General features: G+C 44.9%; 1 protein-coding gene across 2 annotated transcripts in view; it reads left to right on the top strand.

Annotated features, from left to right (window-relative positions):
* The window catches only part of LOC311240366 (ATP-citrate synthase), a 63129-nt gene extending 45814 nt beyond the window's left edge, over positions 1–17315 (top strand). For both annotated transcript variants that reach the window (XM_084328951.1, XM_084328950.1), the window contains 7 exons: positions 7515–7669; positions 9112–9262; positions 9363–9506; positions 10115–10228; positions 11806–11888; positions 15972–16048; positions 16351–17315. In XM_084328951.1, the coding sequence (XP_084185077.1) occupies positions 7515–7669; positions 9112–9262; positions 9363–9506; positions 10115–10228; positions 11806–11888; positions 15972–16048; positions 16351–16445 (819 nt within the window). In that variant the 3' untranslated portion in view covers positions 16446–17315. The remainder of the gene's footprint in view (positions 1–7514; positions 7670–9111; positions 9263–9362; positions 9507–10114; positions 10229–11805; positions 11889–15971; positions 16049–16350) is intronic.
* The last annotated feature ends 207 nt before the right edge of the window (positions 17316–17522 follow it).

Below are 17522 nucleotides of genomic sequence, written 5' to 3'. Positions count from 1 at the left end.
TCTTTGGTACAGTAACACATGTTACTTTTTACACATGGTACATCGCTTTTTTTCACTCGTCTGTTACAATGATAAACACACTCATTCAGTAGCACTTTCTAATTGTATTTGAATGCACTTACCTAATGCACTGTAATGGACAAAGCGAGCGGACTGGATTTTAATAATGATAATGATTTGAACTGTCACTTTATTAATGATAATATAAAATATGGACTGGTATAATCATGAATGAATGGAACTTTCTTAAAACTGCTGCGACATGAACTGTACTAAACCTTAGGGGTTGCACAAATCCTTTATAATGTCTCGGCGCCTATTAAATGTCTTGATCCTGTGGTTTTTATTTTGCACTATTGTGCTGCCCTTGAGGACAATACAAATTGTGTTGTACGTTGCTCTGCTGTGTATAATGACAATAAACGTTAGGTTATGACTATAACCAAGTTCTGTTAACACTAGTGGACGCTCGGCGTCTCATTGCATATATCTCGCTTCAGCATATATACTGAATAAATTTCAAAATGTACCTTTAAATGCCAGCATTCATCTGGCCACACCCCCATCCGCTTACCTATATAAGCAGGGGTGGTGCCACACACTCATCTCCTTCCCAACAAATTTCACCACAATGAAAAATCAAGGGCCGCAGCGGCGTCTAGACGCTGAGCGTCCACTAGTGTTAACAGAACTTGGTTATAGTCATAACCTAACGTTCTGTATCACACTAGCTCCCGCTCAGCGTCTCATTGCATAATAGGAGCTGAGCGGGAGCTAGAAGCTCGACAAATACACCCCGCTGAAGGCCCCCCACAACCAGCAGAACAGGGAGGGCCGAGCCCCCCCGACCCCCCCTAATGGAGGGCACCCCCCCTATTAGAGGTTTCCCGGGAGGGCGACGGACCCGACCGTGCGAAGAGGCACTCAAGCAACTCAACGCACAGGGTGAGCAGACCATGGCCTGACCCCACGACTACACACACGCACAACCCGCATGCCACCCGGGAACGAACGGAGGGAACAACCTCGTTACTGCCCCCTAGAATCACGGGGTCAAGGGTAAACCCAACCCCGTGGCAAGGCCGTAGCAGCGGAGCGCGAAGGAAGACCCAGACCCACCAAAGGGACTGGACCCCCTGGAACGGGGGCCCGGAGAAGTCCATGATGCCAGCATCAAGACCCCACCAGGTGGGCACTTGGTGACCCCGCCCCCCCACATCGCCAGCGTATTCGGACAAAGGCCCCTCAGCCGAGCGGGCCCTGTCCCCCCAATAGTACACCGCCTGGCACACTGACCCTGCAGAACAGGCAGTCAGCATGGCCGTAAGCACACAAAAAAGGTTAACCAACGGAAGCAGGCAGCGCACCGGGGAAAAACCAGGCAACAGGCTGTTAACCCTAGCCTGGAGACTGCGGACGAGACAGGCGCCAGAGGGGACAGCTGAACACAGCCGCCCCGGCGGAAGGGGCGTAAGCTGGCGTTGTTGCATGACCAAGCCTCCATTTAAAAAAAAAAAAACCACCCAGAGGGGTTGAGGCAGAGAAGGCTGACACGATTGGCAGACGTCATGAACGTGCAGGGGCACCCTCAACCGGTGAACCCGGGAGTTGACACTGCTCCAACACACCAGGGAATCGACCACCTTGGTGTTACTCAATGCGGTGGTTGTTCCTATAACCCCTCAAGAAAAAACTACAAAACACCCCTGCGGGTATACACCGGCTATACCGCAGTACAAGTGTTTCAGTTTTCAAAAAAGGGTTAACCCAGGCCTACGGGTCGACGAAACATGACTTCGGACCGGGCCCGGCGATACGGGAAGCACAGGGTCACCAGAGGAGGTCAAAGACCACCCCAACAGGCCCCTCTTCGCCATGCGTGAGAGGAGCGAAAAAGAATGGAGAACCAGCCCCAAGCACACCGTACTTGGTATTCCCAGGCGGTCTCCCAACAAAGTACTAACCAGGACCAACCTGTGTAGCGGCCGAGATCCGACGAGATCGAGCGTGTACAGGTTGGCATGGCCGTAAGCCATTACGACAGTGCTGAGTAAAAAATTTACCCAACCAGGGTCTCCATAGCACTTAACCCTGTGACACCCGGACCGACCTGGCATTTTCCCCCTGAAAAGAGCCCAAGTCCCTCAGGGTACCAGAACAGCAGATCTGCATCCCCGGCGGACAACGGGTTCAACTGATCCGGACCAGCGTGACCAGAACCAGTCCTGTGCCCTAACCACGCCGACATGCCTACTCCAGGAGAAGGGGCAGATATGCGTGTTGATCTTAAACATGAAAAGAAGGCGCCACCCAGACGTTCGGGCGAACCGCGCCCGGTGGCCCACCCCCAGGGCGTGAGACCCCTCTACATATGTTCAGATCCATTCCGTCATCATCCCCCAGATATGGACGAGAATCCGTCGATAACCAAACCAGGTCTCGGATTTGGTCGTCGGAAGAGGAAAAAACCTCCATCCCAGTTGCTTTATAAAAACGCCGTTTTAACCTCAAGCAACCAAGGCGTGCCAGTCAGTCGCCTGTTTACAGAACACCCCGAGCTAGCACTATACGTGCGTCGGGACACACCCACATCAATGAACAGGCTATTTAGACCTGTCATTGAATCCCCAAGGCGCCCAGGGGAACGACAAGAGGGGTGTGACACTTCCTAACTCCAACTCTTTTTAATAGAAAAGCAGGAAGCACCAACAGTATGTATCCCAGTCTACACAGCCGGGGGTAAAAATTGTTCACATTTTTACATCCCACCACCCTCCCATAGGAAGGAGACGGGGATCCCCAGAGAGACTTCCCACGCGAGCTGTACAGATTGAAAAGAATATATTGCACCTTGAGCCATGTAAAAAATTGGTTTTAGGGCTCTCCGGGGAGGAGGCACTGAACCCATACACACTCGATAATCGAATTGAATCGAATACATACACAATAGAGTAGGACTCCTTCTTGAGGGTCCACTCACCTTGACAATCTGAGGAGGAGGCTCTGTACTCTGAAGGAGGCTCCCTCACATGGAAGGAGGAGTCCCAACTCACAGAAGGGTGAGGAGGAGCCCTGACCACCCCCCCCAAAACGGATCCATCACATGGACCTGAACAGCACACGGAAGTCCTACCAACAGAGACACGCACGGTGACGTACTCTATGGCGGGGGGATTTCTGCGGTGCACACGCCCAATATTCCAGGCCGTGGGACCAGGAAACTCCCTCTCCCCCCCCCCCCCCCCCCCCTCACCCTGTAACGTGCCGAACCGCAACGTGACAGGAACCTTGAAGGACAGGGGGTTTACCCCTGACCAACAGAAAAAAGGGGGGAGGAAAGGTTACCAGTTCACCCCTTTACGACCCCACACCCATGATACGATGTAATGACAAAAAGAGAGTATGACACAGTCATAGTCAGCTCCATGAAGCGTCTGACAGCTTCACACAGCGCATGAGCTAACCTGCTATCTGATTTTTACTAAGGAAAAAACACAGAATAGAGAGGGCTCTCCAAGAGCCCCGGTATCAAACTTACACATGTGCTTCTGTGGCCAGTCCAACCCAGTTGTAGGTCACATGACACACACAACCCATCATCACCTACAAAAAATGGCAAAAACACTCTACAGAGGAACGCCGTTTTTCATAATGAGAGAATACATAATTCTCGATTAGTATCGGCCACAGGCCTTGCTAAGCACACACGAAAGCGACCAAACAATCTTTTCTTTTAGGAAAATAAAGTTTCTCCAGCAGTTGTAGCACAACCTCAGCAATCAAGCTAAGGGTTACATCGCATCCCTACCACACAGTGACACAATGTAGTGCAACAACATGTCTGATAGGAGGATGAAGAAGTCCCCAGGGAACCGGGGGGAAAACGCAATCCTCCTACTTTACCCTTAATACGGCCAGTTAAAACAGGAAAACCTGTTAATATGTGAACACACTGTTCATTGTCATTACAGGCTGAGAAAAGAATCATTCTTTACTCATTTGTCACTAAGCATAGCTTTATAGGTTAGTTAACCCCCTTAGTTGTGAGTACACGGTACATATAAACACACATGATGTTTCTCAACACAACAAACCAGATCATTTTCACATCTGTAACAACAACCCGATTTGCATGGAGAAGCTAAATACCAGTGACAAGACAATGTAGTGCAGCAACACTCGTTTTGGAAAACATCGTTATTTACAAAACATTTAGAAGGGAAAGCCAGAAGAAGTGTATAAGGTCTGGCCAAACCTTGCCTACCCGGAGCGTAGATCAACGAAGTGCAGTCTCAAGGCACCGTAGTAAACACAGCCATTCTGTGTTGCCGACCCGGCCAGCGTCGCCGCTCCAACCCGTCGCTACGGTCCCCTTTGTTGACGCAATCCTTGCCGTCCTGGCTCAGGGCAGGGTCGACGAACATCCTCTGTCAAAGATGACGTCGTAGTCAAGAGTGTTAAAACATGTTATAATCAAAGCACGTTCAACAGAGTAGCATTAAGCTAACGGCCGCTCCAACCGTCGGTCGCTACGCTACGGCGCACGCGACCAGAGGGGAGCTTCAAATGCCCCCCGCCTCTCCCTGTGAGGGAGAGGGGAGTTGGGAACCGCGGCGGCGCGCGAGGGGCCGGAGCCACCCCGCGCTGGGCCTCGGCCGATAGCAGCAAGCTAACGTTTCCTAGCCTAGCCAGGTAGGCCACCTACTCACCTAGTGATCACAGTAGGCTAGCGCCGCAGCTAACAGCTGACTGGCTAACAGTAGGCCACCACTAGCACGTAAGCTAAGCAGCGATAGCAGCAAGCTAACGTTTCCTAGCCTAACCTAGATAGGCCACCTAGTGATCACAGCAGGCTAGCGCCGCAGCTAACAGCTGACTGGCTAACAGTAGGCCACCACTAGCACGTAAGCTAAGCAGCCATCACCTGAATTTGTACACAATGATATAACACTCACCCAGACAGGCCGCCGTTCTGAAACCCTCCTCACTTTTTAAGAGAAAAGAGAAACAAGATGTTAACACAGTTTTACAACGGTGATTTTACCAACACCCGACAGAGCCAGCACAATACCCAACTGGCCTGTGTAGCTGACTTTGAACACAGATCTTCCGCTAATGAACATCTATGCCCATATCTCCTCGTGAGGGAATACTCTCATTTGGATATGAAAGATGGGGCCTAACACGGTGACAGAGAGACATCCACTCGTCCAGAAAACACAGGGATCACCAGTGTTAATGGTCGTGGCCCACTAGTTAAACTATAATGGGCTTCAGATCAAGGTCTTCCGCTGCTGCCTAAGAGGCTGAACAAAAGACCTTAATCTGGGGCCGGTGTTCGTAAACATTGTCAGTTAGCCCCCATAGCACTAACAGACAAGTGGAGCCGCAAGCAAACAGTACTCACCCAACCTGAAACCCACCGCTTCTCACAACAGCGGCGCGTCCTACAGTTCAGCTGTGTCCTGAAAGGTTTCACCCCAACCAACACAGCAAGGAACTGCAGTTGAGAGGCATGCAGCGGCGTGCTCCCAATACGAAAACCGGTGGAGGATTTTAGAATGATCACCATCTTCCAAACACTCCAGTGACTAAGACAATATCGCCGTATTTTCTCAAATAGTGAGAGAAAATAAAGATATGATGTCAACGTATCTCCTTGTTCTTCCTTTCCTCGTAAACATTGCTCTTCCAGCCAATATTTTTCTCCACGTCAAGTGGGCATATGAGCAACACGTTGCTTGTGATGAAATTTGAGAAGGAGATGAGTGTGTGGCACCACCCCTGCTTATATAGGTAAGCGGATGGGGGTGTGGCCAGATGAATGCTGGCATTTAAAGTTACATTTTGAAATGTATTCAGTGTATATATGCTGAAGCGAGATATATGCAATGAGACGCTGAGCGGGAGCTAGTGTGATACAGAACTGAATTTAACCTGTTTGCTTTTCTTTATCATAAATCGATCAATAGAGACCGTATTAGATCCCCAATTATCATATCATGGGGTATCATTGGAAAGCCACACTCATTGGCTACAACCCTGTCCAAAATTTTAGAGATCGCCAAATGATTGACGGAGCTAGAGCCCCCGGAGGTCGGGGTGGTAATGTGTACTTTGGCGCACGCCTCACATACCGGCATGTAACTCGAGAACCGCTGAACGGATTGTCACCTGAAAGGGCAATTGACAGGCAACAAATAGGACTTTAATTCTATCTATATATTGTATTAAAAGAAATGCACACCCGAGCCGCTAGAGGTCGGCAAAGTGGCGCGTCGCGAATCGTCCTCATGAGGGCCCACATGTGGGCCCTTGGATGTTAGGAGGTTAATGTTTAAAAAGAGTAAGAGTAAAGACCATAACCCTATCAAAACAGCAGTCAAAGTGTATATTTTCATTTTTACCGATGTTTTATACGATTTATCGGAAAAATGCTAATTATATCTCATCGTAAAACCGCAAGGAAATTACTAAATCCAGATTCAACCCTGCCATTGGAAAGAGGAGCATTTTCCCTATCCATAGATGTATGATTTGGCCATAATAAGGTCAAGTTCAAGGTCAAATATGAATTCATAATTCTGGCCGCCCTCAGACCTACTCCTATCCGAGCTCCGGGAGGGTCATCAAGGAGAAGCCGCCTATTCTCAGTCCTTGCCCCACAATGGTGGAATGAACTACCCACCCCAGTTGAACTACCCACCCCAGTTAGAACAGCCGAAACCCGTCCAATCTTTCGCTGTCGACTAAAGACGTACTTCTTCAACCATTATCTAAAAAAAAAAAAGATATCTAACCCTAACTAACCTTACTGTCATGCACTTGTCCTAATAAACTAACCTACACTGTAGCACTCAACACTTTGATGAACATTGTTACTCAGCTGATAGAGGTGTGCCCTTCCTGATGACTTGTCGTACAGAACTTGTAAGTCGCTTTGGATAAAAGCGTCAGCTATGACTAAATGTAAAAATGTAAATGTAATTAAAATCGATTATCATTTATTACTGTATCTACAAATCATCTTCCCTTTATTCATTTGCTTAGATTTTTTTTTTACACTTGATCTCAAGAAGGTGCTGAATGAGTTCAGTGAGTGAAATCAGAAGGACCTCAATGTTTTCATGGTGTTATTCACTGGCACAGATGCAAAAATAAATCATCATTTATATTCTCCCTTTTTTCATTACAATTTACTCAAGCCTAGTAACAGACACAATATTTCTGACACTGGAAATACATACTCCCTAGATGTTCCTAGATACCAAGAACATGCAAATTGGCCTTGTAGAAGTGGAGCAATCTTCCATTTACTTAGGCATGTACCTTTTAGGTGAGATTTCTGAAAATAGGGCTACAGCTTAACAGGTTAATTGAATGTTGGGAATCATGATATTTAATTGGCTCTTATCTGCCACATCAGATTGGGTTAACTTGGAACAGGTGGGAGAAAGTTGTGTGTGTGGTATTTTCTCACACTTACCTTCTTTCCTCATCTATCTACCCTGCAGGAGTTGGGTCTGATCCGTAAGCCGGCCTCCTTCATGACCAGTATCTGTGACGAGAGAGGCCAGGAGCTCATCTACGCAGGCATGCCCATCACAGAGGTCTTTAAGACCGAGATGGGCCTAGGAGGAACCTTAGGGCTGCTCTGGTTCCAGAGGAGGTCAGTTTCTCAAGACACCGGCGGTAGTTCCCGACCACACACTAACTTCAAGTTCCGATCAACCTATGTGTTTTATTATGAGCAGATTTTTCCAGCATGACAACATTGGACCCAGACATTTCTGCATAATAAAATTATGAAAATAGTGGCTACGTGGCGTAGTGGGCAAGGCGCTCGCCACGAATGCAGAGACGCTGGGCTCGCCTGTTCGAGCCCAGCGCTCCACATTGCTTTCAGTTTAGCTGGTCGTTCATACTAATACACATTGGCCGTATTAGGGGGTGGGATCGGGCGTTGTGGACAGCGACTCCTACAGGTCGGTTGGTGCGCCTGCGCAGTAGAATCAGGAAGTGTCAGGGGCAGCGTGAGCCTCCCACGCGTTACTCCTCGCCACTGAGAGATCGAGCTGCGCAGGTGAAAAGATGCGACTGCTGTTACCTCAAGTACCGGAGGGGACTTGTGCTATGTATGACTTAGTCCACATTGCAGCCGGCTTGTGGGAGGCAAGAAACAGCGTTCGTGACAGGGGAGGGTTGAATTGGATGATACGAAATTGGGATGGGAGAAAATGTAGAAAATGGGAGAAAAAGTGGATTAAAAAAAAAAAAAAAAAAAATTATGAAAACATGAATGAATCACTACCTCAGACAACATGGCACCAATAGGCAAGCTGCTTTGGGATTATATGGAGCGCAGATTCCTGAAGTTTGGTGGCGTTTTTTTGTCCAGTATTTACTGCCATTGTATTGCCGCCACACTGGGGAATAAAAGATATGTAAGGATCTCAGAAATTCACATAGAAACTACGCTGGTAGGGCGGCTACGTGGCGTAGTGGGCAAGGCGCTCGCCACGAATGACTGAGACGCTGGGCTTACCTGTTCGAGCCCAGCGCTCCACATTGCTTTCAGTTTAGCTGGTCGTTCATACTAATACACATTGGCCGTATTAGGGGGTGGGAAACTGATGGGTGGGGATCGGGCTTTGTGGACAGCGACTCCTACAGGTCGGTTGGTGCGCCTGCGCAGTAGAATCAGGAAGTGTCGGGGGCAGCGTGAGCCTCCCACGCGTTACTCCTCGCCACTGAGAGATCGAGCTGCGCAGGTGAAAAGATGCGACTGCTGTTACCTCAAGTACCGGAGGGGACTTGTGCTATGTATGACTTAGTCCACATTGCAGCCGGCTTGTGGGAGGCAAGAAACAGCGTTCGTGACAGGGGAGGGTTGAATTGGATGATATGAAATTGGGATGGGAGAAAATATAGAAAATGGGAGAAAAAGTGGATAAAAAAAAAAAAAAACTACGCTGGTAGACGGGAAGCATATCCTGGGAGGAAAAGATGTAGAAAACCTCCAGGAATGTTCACTACCACTTTAACCAATTGAGAAAGCATCTTTTATTGAAGTAAATAAATCACTTTTGTAATGATTCTTTCAATGTGTAGGTTACCCCGGTATGCCTGCCAGTTCATTGAGATGTGTCTGATGGTGACTGCCGACCATGGCCCTGCTGTGTCTGGTGCCCACAACACCATCGTCTGTACCCGTGCTGGCAAGGACCTCATCTCCTGTCTGACCTCCGGCCTCCTCACCATCGTAAGACCTGTTCCACCTTGGCGTCCTTGTACCACTGTACACGCTTTCAAACCTTCGTTGAGAAGATGTTAAGGTTTTCCACCGTGTGTGTGGTTTCCAGGGTGACCGGTTTGGAGGGGCCCTGGATGCTGCAGCCAAACAGTTCAGCAAGGCATTTGACAGCAGCATGTTGCCCATGGAGTTTGTGAATAAGATGAAGAAGGATGGGAAGCTAATCATGGGCATCGGACACAGGGTCAAGTCTGTGAGTACTTTATATCACACAGGGTCAAGTCACTCACTACTGTATATCACACAGGGTCAAGTCACTCACTACTGTATATCACACAGGGTCAAGTCTGTGAGTACTTTATATCACACAGGGTCAAGTCACTCACTACTGTATATCACACAGGGTCAAGTCACTCACTACTGTATATCACACAGGGTCAAGTCACTCACTACTGTATATCACACAGGGTCAAGTCACTCACTACTGTATATCACACAGGGTCAAGTCACTCACTACTGTATATCACACAGGGTCAAGTCACTCACTACTGTATATCACACAGGGTCAAGTCACTCACTACTGTATATCACACAGGGTCAAGTCACTCACTACTGTATATCACACAGGGTCAAGTCACTCACTACTGTATATCACACAGGGTCAAGTCACTCACTACTGTATATCACACAGGGTCAAGTCACTCACTACTGTGTATCACACAGGGTCAAGTCACTCACTACTGTATATCACACAGGGTCAAGTCACTCACTACTGTATATCACACAGGGTCAAGTCATTCAGTTGTGTGGTTCTATCTCTGTGCAAATAACCAGTGTGTGTTTGTAACTTTGCGTGTTCAGATTAACAACCCCGACATGAGGGTCCAGATACTGAAGGACTTTGTGAAGCAGAACTTCCTTAGCACGCAGCTTCTGGATTATGCTCTGGATGTCGAGAAGATCACCACCTCTAAGGTCTGGACTAATCTTGTTCTTAACTACACACATCTTTCCTGTGACAAAATGGCATCCAATGTAATAAAAAAAAAAGTCAACCAACGAACTAGATTCTTGTACCGGATCTCCTCTCTGGTAAACAAGAATACCCTGAAGACTCTGGCAGGAGCACTCATTTAAGGGTACTACGACTATGCTTGCACCTCATGGTACCAAAGCACCTCAAAGGCGCTAAAAACAAGATTACAAACATCACAAAACAAACTGGTCAGACTACTGCTTGACCTTACTCCTAGAACCCACCTCACCCCTGCCCACTTTGACTACCTAGGATGGCTTAGAGTAGACGACAGAGTACAGCAACTTGCAATGGGCCTGGTCTACAAGATACACTACACGACTAAGGTACCCATGTACATGTCAAAATACTTCCCAAGGGTCAGTGAATACCACGACCACAACACCAGAGGGAGCTCCACAAATCATGTTAAACCCAGATTCGGCTCAAACAAGGGACTAACGTTTAGCAATTATGCCACATCAATGTGGAACGCCCTACCCAAAGCTGTAAAGGAATGTGAATCACTACACACTTTCAAAACCACTCTCAAAGAGCACCTACGGGAGACTGCAATTCGAAACTGGCCCCTGTAAATGTCCTAACCCAATAATACACAAGACCCTCTTATTGGGACCAAGTAAGGTTTCGTCGATATTCCAATGTACAGTTTTGCTTGTACAGTTTTTTCCCCCCTCGCCTACCCACCACCCCACCCACCCAACCACCTCCAATGTACAGTAACCCCCCCCCCACCTACCCAACTTCCTCCAATGTACAGTTTCTACGTCAAATGTATATACTCTCTTTACTCTTTTTTAGACTCTTTTTGTATCACAAACAGTACTGTATTTGTAAATCTGGTATGTCATAAATGTATAGATGTAGCAGTACTGTCTATCTGTATGTCGTGTATGTCATATATTTTATGATGAATTGAAAATGGGGGACCCTGATGTAAACAATACGAAAGTCTTTCTCTGGTCTGCATCCCCTTTACAGTACAGCTCAATACACACAATTGTTAAGGGGATGCAGACCAGAGAAAGACTTTCGTCTTGTTTACATCAGGGTCCCCCATTTTCAATTCATCATAAAATATATGACATACACGACATATAGATAGACAGTACTGCTACATCTATACATTTATGACATACCAGATTTACAAATACAGTACTGTATTGTACCCATTCTGCAATCTGTTAATAAAGTTTTCAATCAATCAATCAATCAAACAGACTCACTACAGTCAATCACCCAGTCATAATTGAACCCTTGCACTGAATAACCATATAACTCCCATTTTGAAATTCTTTGAACATCCCATCTGTTTGCAGTTAATCCAAATCACTTGGGAGTGCGAATGTGATATATGACGAAGTTCTCAACCTCTACTGTCTTCAACTATGAATGAACACGACACTCTAACTTACCATCTTTTATATAATAAAGTTTGAAAACATTGTTCTCAACCTAAAATGGGAGATATGGTCTGAGGTACTCAATTGTGTTTTTTTTCCCCCTCATGTATTAGAAACCCAACCTGATCCTAAATGTGGATGGCTTTATCGGCGTGGCCTTTGTAGACTTACTGCGGACGTGTGGCGTATTCACACGGTAGGTAGGGTTGCCGCAGTGATGTGAAATTTCCCATGACTAATAAACTCATAACAACACTGGTATTACCGGTGACATCGGACATTTTACTAAATTACACTCAATATCTGTGCTTACTTTAATCTTTATGCGACTACATTGATGCACTTTGTCTGTCTGTTTTTAATAAATGTTCAATGATTAGTATCCATTTGTTGGACAGACGAGTTGACGTTATGTTCCAATTTTAAAATAAACCAATGGACGGTAATACCTTCCGTAAATTTTCTATCCGCTCATTGAATGATCAATGACGGATCAATATAGCTGCAGCCTTATTTAGTCCATCACGCAAATGTATGCAATATTGTCTGGACTGGTCCTATGCGCTTTTCCAGTCGATCTGCTGCAGGGTTTAATCTGAAATATTTCCAAATCCTCTGCCATTGTCGTATAACCTGTCATGTCGTCTCTAGAGCCTCCTATCTCTCCTTCACAAAAGATCTACTCGGTGAAACTTAAGCTACTCTTTACTGTGACTCTGCTGCACAGAGACCTATAAAATAGCTCTGATGTTGTCTTAAGTATTGATAACACTTAGTATTTTACAGATTCAAGTTTATTTAAAAAAAAATATTGAATGTGGGCACCGATATGCGAAGATTTACTAAATGGGTTTTATTCCTTAAAAAAATAAAATCATACACCGGTGGGGGTGGTGGGCAAGTAATGTACACTGTGGCTACCTGAACACTGAGTAACACAGACTACCGTGGCAAATCCAACGGTAGGCCAAAAAATATTAGGCTAATACCGGACTAAAATAGGGAATCTGTTTTGAGGGGTTTCTAAATGCTAAAACCAGATACCAGGACCCATTGGCCATATTCACATGGTGGCCATTTTGCCTAGGGTGGGAACTGGGTGGAAATAAACCTCAAACCTGAGCATGACATAAGAGCAAAATGGTCACCGTGTGAATATGGTCAATGTGTAACGCGTCAAAGATATTAGATGTATGTAATGGAGGATATACCGGCAGTGTGGCTACAGGGGTAGGGCTTCACACTCATGATCGGAAGATTGCGTGTTCGAGGCCAGGCCGCTGTCTGAAAGTTGTGGTGTTGTTATTGTGTCCAGTGACTCTGTCCTCTGGACTTTCCAGTAACAATGCCACTGTTGTGGTGATGGGGACACAGTTGCGAGTGCCGTCCTTCAAATGACACGTTAAACAGTCAGAATTCAGTTGTTAACTCATTGACCGCCACGCCCATATGACCAAATTAGGGCTACCACACCACCGGCCTCAATGGGAGGACGGGGAAATTTGCGAGTGCTTAAAATATATCTTAAATTATGGCTATGGGTCTAATACACCCGTCGCTTATCAATGACTTGCTTGCAGTCAACATCTACGAAACTGATTGTTTTTTCATCGGTACATTTCTGTTTTATACCGTTTTGAATACGAGTATAGTTTTGGAGATTTCTAGTAATTCCAGAGAAAGATGCGATAATAGCCCTTTAGTGGAATACACAAAACACGTTGTAATTTTTCGGCTGATTTATGAATCATTTTCAAATAAACGCTAGATTATCGATAGTATATGTGTCCTTATGCACGATACAAAAGCGGGCTGAAAAATCGCTTATCCGTGCCTTGCTCAGCGCCAACGGCACGCAGACACGTTGTGATCGCTATGAAAAAAAACATCTGATTAACCCAAAACTGGTAACATAGTCCTTACCTCACATCAGATGTTCTGCAAAAAGATTAATCCAATTACTGATCGCCAGTGTTGGGCAAGTTACTTTTAAAAAGTAACTAGTTACAGTTACTAGTTACTTCTTCCAAAAAGTAACTAAATTACTTACTCAGTTACAAATTATAAAAGTAACTAGTTACTTCAGAAAGTAACTATTGCGTTACTTTCAAGTAATTTTTTTTACATAAACAACATACACAAATCTAAACAATTTTAATGTTGCTGTGGGACAAAGTGAGACTAGCCTCCAATCAAATGCCATGTATGTAGATATTATTATAATTATTATGTTTATATAGTGGATCATACAAATACAATAGATGTTTTGGAACTTTTGATATCATGTATTGCCCCTCAACAGGCCACAACTGGGCAACATTAAATTATGCTTGTTAAGCACTATACCAAAAATAAATAACAAATATATACTGATTGATTGAACATTTTAAATGTCATGATTAGATTTGTTTAGATGATTAGATTAAATTCTTATATCTGTATTTTGTGTATGTCATAAATGTCATGAATTGAAAATGGGGGACCCTGATGTAAACAAGACGAAAGTCTTCCTCTGGTCTGCATCCCCTTAACAATTGTGTGTATTGAGCTGTACTGTATTGTACCCATTCTGCAATCTGTTAATTAAGACATGCATGACATACAGATATATATATCTCTGACTCTGAGCACCTGAAGACTGTGCTATTAAACCAGGAAGTGCAGCACTATGTCAGCAGAGTAGAGCCTCCACTACTGCGCTGCAACACAACTAACACAAGACTAGAGTGAACAAAAACGCTCATGGACCCGCGGTCTGTCATTGAATGCTCGCGTGTGTTGTTCGTTGGATTTGTTTTGGATTATTTGGCCACCAAAACAACTATCAAAACGTACACGGACCGCGGCCTCACGTTGACTGGCTTGTGTTGTCGCGCTGTGTTTCAGACTCTGGATGAACCCGCCCACCTCTACCTTTGATTGGCTTACCATGGCATTTTACTCGACCTCAGCCAATCGCGCGCTGAGGTTGGCTGAGAAGGACTAACCTCGTTCCCAGCTTTATAGAATGCCTATGGACTCAGAGATCTTTCTGATGAAGAAAAAAAAGCTTCAATCATAGACCGTAACGCGCGGCATTATTTGACAGTAACGGTAACGGCGTTATTAAGATTGGATGAGTAATCCGTTAGATTACTCGTTACTGAAAATACTAATGCCGTTAGTAATGCCGTTCTTTATAACGCCGTTACTCCCATCACTGCTGATCGCCATTCCAAATATCGATCACGTCCATTGATCCAACATTATAGTCCAAAACACATAATCCACGCTGCTCCCAGTCCCCCCAGGCAACGTGGTACAACGATACTGCATGCCCGAGAAGCAAAACCCTGACTGGATTTTTTTTGGTTGCACATCCCCAGCCAATCCAATCCAATGATGTGCAATACCAGCCGGGAGACGATAGGGGCGGTATTTGCCCTTTTGCGAGCTCAGACCCATTCCCAACGATAACATCAGGCTGGATGGATGAAAATGAATGGATATCGCTAATAAAATAAATAACGATTACAATCCGACTATACTCGTGATTGGCGCTGATCGGTTGGCTAGTTAACCCGACTATACTCGTGACTGGCGTTGAATGAGTTAAGGAACCCAGAGAGCCTATTGCAAAGGGGGGGTTGCCTGATGTTCCTGGCCAAATTCCCAATCAGGTCTCTGACATCAAGGCCTCCTAATCATCCCTCTTCATAACAGGCTATCAATCCGTGGAGTGTCTAGAAAAGCGCTATATAGTAAATGCAATGTTTCATTCATATGGACATCTCAATAATAAATTGATTATAATGAATAAATAACTAAATCTCTGTAGGACCATAGTAACAGTTTAGGACTCTGAATTGCTGTCGGCAGTTAATTAGGGCACTTCACCAAAAAAAACAATGCAGATATATTTCGTACATAATCTCGCACACATCCCATAGCTCTAAACGGTGTTACACATATTACTTTAGTTTGACAGTCATTGAGAGTTCATTTGTTTTGAATATGTCCTCCAGTGACGTCACCGGAGAACTCTGAATCCTTGTCGAGTTAACTGCAGCTCAATGAAATGGAAGTGGATGAAAGAAAATTGCAATTCCTATTGCAATCCTCATTGCTATTTCTTTTCAAACTATACTTTTGCTTACCGTGTGTCTGCTTACTGTGGTCCCTAAACAGAATACGCTGGCCTTTTGAGTTGCATAAATTGGGTATAATGTGTGAAGCTCGCTCTCTGTATGACGAAGCCTCCAACTTAAGATTCCTTGGTTTTGCTTCTCGTCTTCCACAGGGACGAGGCAGATGAATTTGTGGAGATCGGAGCTCTGAACGGCATCTTTGTCCTGGGGCGCAGCATGGGATTCATCGGTGAGTCTGTCTCTGTCGGTGTGATATCATTTTCTAATATTCAAGCATGTGCTAACATGAACCAAGACTCAGATACTTTGAAAAAGGAAATGAGTCAAATCAAAGCAAAGATACAAGAGTATAAAATATGGCAAAGATAGAGTTATAAAGGAAAAAAATTTATACTGTAGCAGCTGTTGACCATATTCACACAGTGGCCATTTTGCTCTTATGTCATGCTCTTGGGAATCCCTGACATACGAGCAAAATGGCCACCATGTGGTCAATAGTGTAGCTAACGCTCCTTCCTTCCCTCTCTTCAGGACACTACCTGGACCAGAAGAGGCTGAAGCAGGGACTGTACCGACACCCCTGGGATGACATCTCCTACGTTCTCCCAGAACACATGTCCATGTAACCATAGACACGACTACTGTGCCAGCCCTGTGTCCCCAGTGCTCCCAGCCTGTGATCCGTCACTTCAGACACTGTAGCGAAGGGGTTGTTGCTGCTGCTGTTATTATCATGATCAAATTTGATAATAATAATAATACTGTAGTTGCAAATTGCAAAAGAAAAGAAAATATGATTTTAAGAGTATTAATTTAGTCTTTAAAAACTGCAGCTCTGTGAATAATGGCAAAGCCTGCTAAACTGTGGCGCTTCAGTCAGACAAGCCAAGGTCTTGAGAATATGCTAGGCTAAGGGGATTTAAAAGATCTAAATTGGTTGGCATTTTACCCGGCACTGTTTTGCCGAGATTCCCAAGGAGGATTCAGATGATTGTTCTCCACACAGTGTTTACTCTTACTGTACGTGCTACTTGTATGATTACAGTGAAGTACTTAACCTTAAAGAACTCTCCTCAAATATTATTGTATCGTGTCTCTATGGGCCTAGCATGCGTCTGTAACACGGACTGTTGTGTCTCTGTGCAGTTCTCTTCATTGTGTCAGTGCCATGATATGAGAATCATTACCTTGCTATGAGGAGTGAGTCCGTAGTGCAATAATGTCTATCTAACATGTAATAACATAGATCAGAGCTTTATTTATGTATAGATGTTATAAGAATGTAATAACAATTGTGATGTTCTGTGTAACGTTTGTTCTATTGAAACCACAAGAGAAGGCTGCCAGCTATGGCAAAAGGGACCATTTTATCATTTATCTGAATGTTGATAAATAGTTTTTTTTTACATTGGTTAATGTGAACTGAATGTGTCTCTGTTCAGATGTGTTGTATATTGAGAATTGTGTGAATGAGAAAAATAAAATGCCTATTTGAATGCCTTGTGTAATCTGATTGTTTTGCATTACATTGTATAAATTGCTGTTTTAGCCAAATTGTCTACCTATCCAGACAAAACAAAAGGTTAATATGGTAGTATTCAGATGTTCACTTAGCTCCAAAAAAAGGGGAAATATTCTTTGACAAAAACAAAGTAAAGTTTTTTTTCTACAATGGATATGATCACTAAGTGTGACACTGCTTT

This window comes from Notolepis coatsorum (assembly GCF_963971535.1).
Source record: "Notolepis coatsorum genome assembly, chromosome: 14".
In the NCBI taxonomy this organism is placed as follows: domain Eukaryota; kingdom Metazoa; phylum Chordata; class Actinopteri; order Aulopiformes; family Paralepididae; genus Notolepis; species Notolepis coatsorum.
The sequence above is the reverse complement of the archived record's forward strand: the minus strand, read 5'-3'. Positions and strand labels throughout refer to the sequence as shown.